Raw genomic sequence first — 10,088 nt, forward strand, 5'->3', positions numbered from 1 at the left:
AACTTCTCCCCAGCATGCAGGATCTCATTGGCATCCCTAATGACCACCCATGCCAGAGAATCCTGGTCACTCAAGTCCCTCAAAATTTGCCAGGACCGGAACCTATCACGTTTACGTGGGTAACCGTAGAAAGCCGTGAATCTCCACTTTGGATCATCAATAGATCCACTACCCACCTCCATATCAATGAATCTATCCCCATCAGAACGAAAAGAAATATTGAAACCATCCTTCCAGAAAAGTCCTAATCCTCCGCCTTGATCCTGACTCAGAACTCACCGAGAATGGGGAAACCCTAGTGCCTTATACAGTCGCTTGAAAACTTGCTTATCCTAAATCTTAGTCTCACAAATAAACACAATGGAAGGTTTGTGCACCGCAATCAGACCCTTCAATGCATGTACAGTAGTAGAATTGCATATTCCATGACAAGATCTCTATACTAGATGAAGAAACATAGGACTCAGAAACCCTAGAGGTTCCAGTTCCCAAACCCTAGCAGACAAGGTTTTAAGATCCACTTCTAAATTTAGTTGATGCATAAACATCTTGTTTTCACTTTTCAATGAGTACTGAAATAATTAAATAGCTGAACTTTGAATTTTAGATTTATATAAAAGTTATATTCTCATCAATATTTTTCATATATTTTTCTTTTTTATCCAACAATGTATTTCATATTGGATATTAATTTTGCAAAATGTTGATAATGATATTTCCTTCTTCTTCTTTTTTTCCTTTGGAATCAGTGGACATGAGTTTCAAGAATAAGAAGTTGGACTAAGTAACGACTACGATTGTCGCTACGAAGAAAGTCAAAATTATGGAAAAGAAAAGAAACAAAAGGCTCTGTTTAGCTGAAGAAAAAAAAAAAATCATTCACCCATGGAATTCCTGAATTCAAAACATTATATTGCATTATAGGAGGTTTTGGTTTCCTAAAAGGAGTCAAAAATTTAACGCATTTCTTTATTCTTTCTTATTATGCTCTACTTTTCATTAGTAGTAATTACTACCTATTCATAATTATAGAATCAAATATGACTAATAACTGATTGAAATTCAACTCCCATCATAAATCTGTCAAATCCCTCTTAACCCCGACTTTCCTATTTGACAACTATATTCATCTCTATCTCTTTCCCATTCTCTTTCTCTCTCTATCTGTCTCTCTTTTTCTTCCTCTCTCCTTCTCTGAAACATGGGTGATTATGATCCTGAAGCATGCAATACAAGCCTCCAACTTGGACTTGGCTCGGGTGGATATGCTCCAAGGCAAGAGATGAGGACCAAGGATAGGCCTCTGGTCTGCTTAGACCTATCATTTGCTCTTCGCCCAAAACCGGAGAAGATTGCTAACTTGGATGATCACATGGCAAATGGATCGAGTTTGAAGACGAATATTTTCTATGAAGACGAAGAAGATCGGAGAAGCACTGATCATACCGATAGCGAGATCACCAACAGCAAAAATGGTGCAAGAAAGAAACTGAGGCTGACAAAAGAGCAATCCACTTTGCTAGAAGACAGCTTCAAGCGCCATAGCACCCTTAATCCGGTAAATCTTCTCTCGAGTCTCGATCAGCAGCTAATTTTTGATAAGAAATTCTTCCAGACCTGAATAAACTGATCACATAACTAAGCACGCACCTGAGGTCTGAGGATATATGGCTTTGAGATACAGCCATTGTATGCAAGAATTTTCCGTGATTTACATAACCACGGCCTAGGTCATATGTACATGTGATGTTCAAATTTTGTTTCTTTATTAAGTGAATTAATTAATTTATATTTAGAGTAAATATGCAGACCCAGAAACATGCTCTTGCTGGGCTATTGAATCTGAAGCCAAGACAGGTTGAAGTTTGGTTCCAGAACAGAAGAGCAAGGTGATCATCAAGGAAATTAACTGTTTGTTATCAAATTTCTGTTAGGGCTATTGATTATGTGGAACAGAATGGCTGGAATGTAGAATTTTCCTTCCCTAACTGATAGTATCTTTGTAATCTTGTAGGACAAAGCTGAAGCAAACAGAAGTGGACTGTGAGTTCTTGAAGAAATGGTGCGAAAGTCTGAGCGACGAGAATCGGAAACTGAAGAAGGAACTGCAGGAGCTAAAATCGTTGAGTGTGAATGGGGCATCATCACCATTATTGACTCATCAAATCCCAAAGACCACGATGCTCACAATGTGTTCATCTTGTGAGAGAAAGGCAAAAGCTAATGATCAATATCCTAATAACGAAGCAGCAGCAAAGAATTAAAGCAGATGCCAGACGATCTTCTGAGTGTGGTCCGGAAAGAGTTGAATAAGTTGCAGATCGAGCGGCTTTGACAGTAACAAAATTATACTGAGAGATTGATTTCGAATACGTTCATAGCCACTGCCATAGCCAAGTATGTAGGTGCAAGAATTAGGGATGTGTTGATGTCGATCAATCAACTACTAGTCAACTACCACATGACTAAACTGCTGAATCATATGTTTGCTTTGATTTACTGATTATAGGAAAATTTAAAGGAATTAATGTTCCACTCTTGTTTTGGTTTTAAGAATTAATTTACTTTGTATTGATCGACTAGATACTAGATGAAAAATACTTGAATCGCACATTGATGTGTGACTACACATTATATTCAACAGTTGATCCACTTAATCATAAATACATGAAACATTGTCACAATATTAGAGCAACTTCAACCGTTTGTTTACTGTGTTTTTTGTGCATGATGATATATATAGCTAGGGTTTTAAAATATACTCTTCCTTTCATGTGCTATTTTGCAATTAAGTACTCCTAAGTAAGAACGTGTGCTTCCATTTACCGCTAATTTCAATTTACGGTTTTGTGTTATCATTCAATTCTCTTATAAAAAATTAATGATGACTAGGCTGTAATAAGATCATTAATCAAAATTTCGCAATTTGGATAAGTTACTCATTCACAATATGGGGAGTTAAAGTTTCAAAAGATATAATTTGTAATTACGTAAATCTACATACTACTTCCATCTCCAATTAGTCCATTACCCAAAACTATTATCAAATTTAAGAGTTCCTTAATCTATAATAATAACAAATGATTTAATTAGTCAATTAATCTTTATAAGAAAGATTTTCTGCAATCACTAGTGCGCGTTAATCTCTAAACACTTCAGCCTTTTACCAATTTTGTAGTTGTACGTAGTTCTTCACAATGATAACTTGAATTAGTTGATCTTTAGTTTTAGTATTGTCAAGTTACTAGTTACTTGAAGCTTTATTCTATAGTGATGTTATGTTACGGCACAACAGGATTTCCTAGGTAGTGATTCGATTCTGATGTAACCCTTAAGGGTGAATTATTGTATATATAATATACCTTTATATCTTTTAATGGATTGACACCTAAACTTTCTCAACAAAAAAAAAAAAACAAAACAAAAAAAAAAAGAAGAAGGACAGCACCTATTCGTAGGGTAACTCAAATAATGCACATTGTGTACGTGTATGTTTATTCTGCACTTTATTGTAACAAAATGCAGATATTTGGATTGGTAAAAGCATCCACAATGACTATCCCTACCATTTCAATGAATTTATTAAAAATAACTAACAAAAAATTAAAATACGGTCTATTTACTCTCTTCTCATGTTTAAGAACTCCTTGCGTTTTTTTCTTTAAGAGCGTAGTAGGGAGTGTGGTTGGACCATTTCTTTTTTCACTTCTCCCTAAATTTTGTCTAAGAAAGCTGCTTGCGGAAGCTCTAATTGTAAACTAAATTTGATTTGTAGAGATTAAATATTGCTTGACCAACAAACAACCGGTTACAAATTTAGGGCTCTCTACCTTCATCCCTAGCTCATCCTAAAAACGTACATTGCATGTACTTTATGTTGACAAATCATCAATTGAAATCATGGAAATAAAGTAAATGAAGAGAATGATATACTCCTAACTACATAGCGAAATTGTTAGGCATGCATGTGCAATATGAGGAACCCAATTACAAGCTTAAAAACATTAATTAGGATACTCTTTTTCACATAAGAGTCATTAATCACAATTTAAGCTGTGGGTTTATACTATATAGGGGTGACCACCAAACCTAACTCCAATTATCAACATGCCAAATTGCCAACCACATTCAATTTTTTATCTTTTAAATTTTAATGCTCTCAAGTGATCATTGGGTGAGCTCTCCTAAATCTTCAAACTTTCTCCCTTTTTCTTCAATATCCCTTCTTTTCCTCATCAAATTGCAACTCTATTATTAAAAGAAGTTGGCTAGACCGCCGAGGACCAACATCCACATCAACAGCCACAATCTCCTCATAGACAGCCAAATTTGACGTGCTGCCACCATAACTTGAATGATAGCCATCATAAAGCCGTGCAAGGCTCCACTAAATCGGAACCTTAAACGAAAGAGAAAAACGACAACTCTAAGAACATGACATAAGAACGAAAAGATACATAATTGAATTGATAGAACATATGGCATTAATTTGGTTTCGTTTTCTATTGTTCATTACTAAGAGCAGCGCTCTTAACCACCACAGGTGGTCGAGTTGGTAAGAGCCTCCAGGTGTGGAACCTCCACACTCAGGTTTGAATCCCGCCAACGCTGATTGGAGTTTAAATCTTAACATATTCTTGGTAGCCAAGGGGGAGGAAACGTTTTGACATGACCCCCCACACACAGATTAGTCTCTGTGTCTAGAAAGCCTTTGAAGGATCCTGAGTGACCTTGATCAAAACCATTTAAAAAAACAGACACATTCTCTACTTGTTCAAACAGTCTTGAATTCAAAGTTTTGAGCAACTTAAGTTTGTTACCCATTTATTTTGCGGTCTTTTTCATTTGGGAGAAATGACAATTTCATTGTTCGGTTCTTTTTAAATTGTGCACAATCTAATACACAACTAATTATCTTTCTTTTGATTAAGGAACACAAAGTTTACTTTCTTTTTCATATTTCTTTATTTGTGGATGAATCATGAATGTATGAACGTGAATGGTAGGGTATACAAACCCTAGTCCATCAAGCAATCATTTGAATAATTTGATCGACTCATCTACCGAAGATGATGAAATGATGAGCAAAAAGGGGGAATGTGACGTAACTGTTGAAGAATTTTTCCTTGAGCTTTAAGCAAACACAGAATCTAGACTGAAATCTTGTTAGATACGGTCAGCCGGCCCTAAAGAAAAACAAAAGAAACCACACCACATGACAAGAAATAAAGACAAAGACCAGGAATTCTCTTGACAATCATTAGAAAATTTCTCATTACTTTCGTCGGGCCGTGGTATGTATGAACACATGACTTCCTGTTTCTTGTAATATATAGAAGAGACTATGAAACTGTACTGTTTGATTTGGTCTGCTGAAAAGCCATAGTGGCATAGATGAGCTCATTCCATGCATCAGGGACTCCAGGAACACACCAATGGCTACAGTCTTCCCTCCTGGTGGAAACTTTCTGTCCGTGGATTGATGGATGGCCATCCTTGCGGAAATTGGTTAACCTTGTCACATTCAATAGTTTCACTGGAACCTTCATTTCTTTGATTACTTCATCCACTATCTTCATTTTTAAAGGGTAGCTATCCAATATGGCCCCCGAGAAGGCTGGTTCTTTTTCCCCATTGCATGACCCACCTGAATCCCAATCTCCACCTCTGTTCTCAAGAAGTTAAGAGTGATCGAATTGATAAGTGAAACACTTTCCCATAATATAAACATAAATTACAGGTACAGAAATTTCAGGTTGAATGACCTCCTAAATCAACAACCACCCCGCACTCCAACAAAAAGAACATAAAAAGTTCCTATATTCTTCTTTGTCATGCCTTTTTTTATTTTTATTTTTTATTGGACTTTGACAAAGAAATGGAAAAATGTTTCCACACACGCATGGACGATTTATATTAGACCTTCTCTCTTTCTAGCTGTTTACTAGGAACTGACAACGATATGAAGATCAATAGAATAAAAAGTGGAAATATACCTGAAATGTGAAGAAGAGTACCCACGATAGAAGATCAACTGCTTTTTTGGATTCACATTAAGCTCAACCCAGCTAGCCCAGGTCTTCAAGGCCCGTCTAAAGGCCTCAGATACATCAAATTGTGGATAGAGATAATCTCCTTCTTTGTAGTAGTTTTTCCTGTATCAATTAACTGTCATATTTACTAGTATGTTCCGTTCCCTTTTACAGAAGAAAAGACGGCCAAAAGAAGAGATCATGCACCATCAAGTATAGCATGTATCAATTACTTGCCATGTCTAAGCTTATTTATTACTCGGTCTTGACTAGCTTATTGAAAAGGCATACAAAGAAAATATAAAATCTACACTTGAAATGCTATTTATTTGTATCCAGATACAATATTAGCATTCCACGGATGTTTTCTATAAGATGAATGATTTACTAAATATCCCAAAACAACCCAAGACTGAAAAACATATATTGATCTGCATAACAAATGTAATTAAATACATTGGATTATGTAAGAGATTAGCTTGCATACATACCCACGAGCAGTCTTTCCATGAGCCCACCAGTGGCCAGTATTAAAGACAAGAATGTCAGCCTTCTTCCAACGTTTAGCATTCTTGTCAATTTGATCCATTGATAAAGTTGGATTTGACTTCCCTTGCTCATCAAAGCGGACTCCTTCTTTCACAAGGAAATGTGACAACACAAACTCCACCGTACAGTCATAGTCCTTTCCAAGAGTTTCCAAAAACTTACAATCAGTAGGTGTATGTATTAATCCATTGTACCAAAATGAGTTTTACTAAAGCAATTCTGCGTGCTTAATTACTGTTTAATTTGGAAAGTTCAGCTAAAATGAAAACATTCTAGTTCAATATTAAGACCTAAAATCATAGTATTAATTCCAGAACGAAGCACTCAACTAAATCAAGCAGATTGGGATGAGCAAACAGGCATGAGGTCATGCAGGTTTGCCACACAACAGACACACACACACACACACACAAAGTAGTTATATGTTTAATGAAAATTAAGTACTAAGAACTGAAAATGTGCTAAATGGGGAAGCTGCCAACTAGACTTAACAATCAGTGCTTAAGAAAGAGGCACATGTTACCAAGGAAAAAAAAGAAGTCACACATATCAAATGGAAACTAGATATCTCTGCAGGAATTGAAGATTGGGAGCTCTGTAATCTAATTACCTGGAATTTGAAAACAAAATAGCTTCTTTCTTTGGATATTTTGTGGCCATGGACCTCATACATTCTGCTCTTATTATGCAAGCCTTCTCGGAGGAGGCATAATATTGACTCAAACTGGTTCCGGTTCATGGAATCTCCTATGAGCATCAACCTTTTACCCCGTAGCCTCACCAAAAAGTCTGTTGCATTAAACCTACGGGTGATGGTGAGAACAGATACAAAAAGTGCTTCCAATAGAATGATAATTTTCATAAAATAAGGTGACAAATAAACCGAAGTAAATTATTGAAACACTGAAATAAATGGACAAGGAAATCAGTCTTGAATGAAAACATGCTAACAATTCTGTTGCATCACAGTTTCACGCTATGGTTGGACGTGCAACTAGAAGCATAACAATTGAAGAAAGTGTAAACACATGCCCTAACATTTACCATTCAGTACTAGGAAGAGCAAAAGCTCTTTAATTGGTCAGAAGGTGTGTGCAAAATTGATGAACCATACATCATAGTATTGATATCTTGATACAATGTTTGTAAGTTCTGCGTCAACAACATAACTAAAAGTGTAATTTGAAAACGGACTTTGAACACATTACCAGTTAAGGCATAATGTATAGTTATACTTCTTTCCAATTGGTTCGGTAAAAGGGATATAGTTGGCTCCCCATATATATCTACTAACTTTACATTTGAGACGTTTACATGGTCACCCCCATTTTCAGCAGGTTGGTAATTTCCTAAAACTGAAATAGTTGGTTAGTTCGACAAAGCCTCAAGCCACCTGCTTGATGGAGAAATATCTAGCTGAGCAGGTAATGCACTTGGGGATGAGCTGAATTTAGAAAACCATGGAGGGGGAAGTTTCTAAGCTTATCTGTCTTGAGAGTGAAAAATTTCAGAAGAAACTGTAAAGTGGAGTATTCTGGTAAGAAGACCAGAACACAAATGGAAAAAGAAACAAAGAGAGAGTGAATCCTCTTTGCCAAACCTTGAAACCCAAGTTTTGGCAATGATTGTATGCAACTCATTTCAAGTAATGGCTAGATTTGAAACAGATAAAATAACACTACGAACATGCTCAATATGTCAATCTGTTGTTACTGACTCTTTGGTGTATTAAGGACTTTGCAACATGGAAAGCAGTTCATTTTCTCCCTATGTGATTAATTCATTCAGTTTCTCATAAAATTCAAGTTTCTTCTGAAAATATGCTCAAACCAAGGCACACAAAGTTTCGATTGATGCAGTGGTATAACTTACAATGCCACTGCAGGTTCCCTTGCGGTTTATGGTCAGGGTTTTGGGATTGCGGAAAATCAGAAAAGGTTTTTGCTTATAAGGAACACCTGGTATTTCTTTGTTAAGAAAGGTCCTTTGAACGATGCTTGTTAATATAGGATCGAGATTGGTTTAACAAGACACTGACCATCCCTAACAGACCCTTACATTGTATATGCGCATGGCTTGTGATCATATCTGAAGCCTTTTGGCGGACATTCAAATTAGAAAGATAACTAATAAAGCAGGACAGAGATACCTTGGAAGATCACAGCCGTCAGGTTTCCACCGCCATTTGAGATACTCAGAGTCGCTCCTCCCATTGCTCTGGCAATCAAAAGCTTCATCAACATAAGGGCATGAACCCGGTTTGTAAAGCGGGTATTGCTCATCTCTCACCCAACTTCCCACGTACAAATCACACGGAATTTCACCCATTTCACCATCTGGGTTCTCATTTTCACCACCATTTTGGTCATTGGAGTCCTTCAGGTCAGAGCTGTGGGAATTGTTAGTTGAAGAAGGAGGAGAAGAAAAGGGGATTTGGGTAAAGTGGTCCTTGTAGAGAAAGAGAGATTGCTCAAGAGCTCGTTTGGTGAAGACGAAAATGGTGAAGAGGAAGATGGTGGTGAAAATGATAGCGATGAAGGCGTAACGGCTCTTTTGGGGGGAGGAATTACTGGGTGTTGCCACTGCCATTTGCCAATTGCTGATCGCTCATTGCTCATTGCTCATTGCTCATTGGATGAGTGAAGACTCTGAGAGCAAGCCTTTTGTCAATGGAGGAAAGGAATTTTTTTGTTAAGGATTTGTGTCTACATAGCAAATCTTTGGTTTTATAAATAAAGAAGATTGAGAATCAAATCAAATAAGGAAAGATTCACAGTTTTTAAATCAGTTTCCAGAATTGTACTGGATCATGAGACGAATCATATTTTTCTTCTTCCTTTTTCTCTTTTTGTTTGAAGAATCAATATATATTTAACTTATTATTTACCATGACTTTATTCTTTTAGAGCACGTTCGTCCATAATTTTATTCTATAATAGTAATGATGTATATTACGGTATACCTACCATCAAAATTATTAAGCTAATTTCGTAGCCGATAAAATTGCTGGTTTTGGCCACTCCTCAAGTACGCCGGTCACCTGGTCACATAAGCTCCCTTTTTCTGCGCTTTCTGCTTTCAACTTTGACAAGTTTAGTTCAGGTTGTTCCAGAGGTTTCTGTTTGTAATCTCATTTTTCTCCTAAAAATAAAAACAAAACAAAACAAAATTATTAATTATTTTAAGTGAATAAAAAAAATATTGAATTTATTAATTATTTTAGGTGAATAAAAAAGATAATGAATTTTTTTTTTTTAGTAGACAAATTATGAGTTACTGACATTTATCAACAATTTTTTTTTTTTTAAGAGTGAAGTAACCATCTGTCACTTTGAATGAATATTCAATCTAACAATTATTGTCAATGTAATCTTAGATATTTGAATGAATATTCAATCTAACAATTATTGTCAATGTAATCTTATCTAAGATTACGAAGAACGAATTACTAACACGTGTCTTTATTAACTGATCATGTTTTATGTGAAAAATGTCAATAGATATAGG

The 10,088-nt window shown here is 36.0% G+C and overlaps 2 protein-coding genes across 2 annotated transcripts; one reads left to right on the forward strand and one right to left on the reverse strand.

Annotated features, from left to right (window-relative positions):
- Window positions 1–1,096: 1,096 nt before the first annotated feature.
- LOC112200146 (homeobox-leucine zipper protein HAT22) lies at window positions 1,097–2,535 on the forward strand. The gene is made up of 3 exons (XM_024341162.2): window positions 1,097–1,558; window positions 1,810–1,889; window positions 2,015–2,535. Exons 1-3 carry the CDS (start codon window positions 1,202–1,204, stop codon window positions 2,262–2,264), a joined length of 687 nt encoding a protein of 228 aa, XP_024196930.1. The 5' UTR covers window positions 1,097–1,201; the 3' UTR covers window positions 2,265–2,535.
- A 2,574-nt stretch (window positions 2,536–5,109) lies between these two features.
- LOC112200355 (protein trichome birefringence-like 5) lies at window positions 5,110–9,407 on the reverse strand. Its single transcript, XM_024341377.2, has 5 exons — window positions 8,731–9,407; window positions 7,192–7,384; window positions 6,524–6,717; window positions 5,997–6,155; window positions 5,110–5,667 (listed from the first exon to the last, which is right to left on the reverse strand). The coding sequence occupies exons 1-5, from the start codon at window positions 9,168–9,170 to the stop codon at window positions 5,343–5,345; spliced, it is 1,311 nt and encodes a 436-aa protein (XP_024197145.1). The 5' UTR covers window positions 9,171–9,407; the 3' UTR covers window positions 5,110–5,342.
- Window positions 9,408–10,088: the final 681 nt, after the last annotated feature.

Source organism: Rosa chinensis, chromosome 4 (genome assembly GCF_002994745.2).
Source record: "Rosa chinensis cultivar Old Blush chromosome 4, RchiOBHm-V2, whole genome shotgun sequence".
NCBI classification, from domain to species: domain Eukaryota; kingdom Viridiplantae; phylum Streptophyta; class Magnoliopsida; order Rosales; family Rosaceae; genus Rosa; species Rosa chinensis.

Excerpts from the sequence above, each read along its gene's own strand:
- LOC112200146 (XM_024341162.2), top strand. The coding sequence starts at position 1,202 with ATGGGTGATTATGATCCTGAAGCATGCAATACAAGCCTCCAACTTGGA. Across the intron at positions 1,559-1,809 it reads GCCATAGCACCCTTAATCCG|ACCCAGAAACATGCTCTTGC; the intron begins GTAAATCTTCTC and ends GTAAATATGCAG. Across the intron at positions 1,890-2,014 it reads TTCCAGAACAGAAGAGCAAG|GACAAAGCTGAAGCAAACAG; the intron begins GTGATCATCAAG and ends GTAATCTTGTAG.
- LOC112200355 (XM_024341377.2), bottom strand. The coding sequence starts at position 9,170 with ATGGCAGTGGCAACACCCAGTAATTCCTCCCCCCAAAAGAGCCGTTAC. Across the intron at positions 6,718-7,191 it reads ATTTTGTTTTCAAATTCCAG|GACTATGACTGTACGGTGGA; the intron begins GTAATTAGATTA and ends ACTCTTGGAAAG. Across the intron at positions 6,156-6,523 it reads CATGGAAAGACTGCTCGTGG|GAAAAACTACTACAAAGAAG; the intron begins GTATGTATGCAA and ends TAATTGATACAG.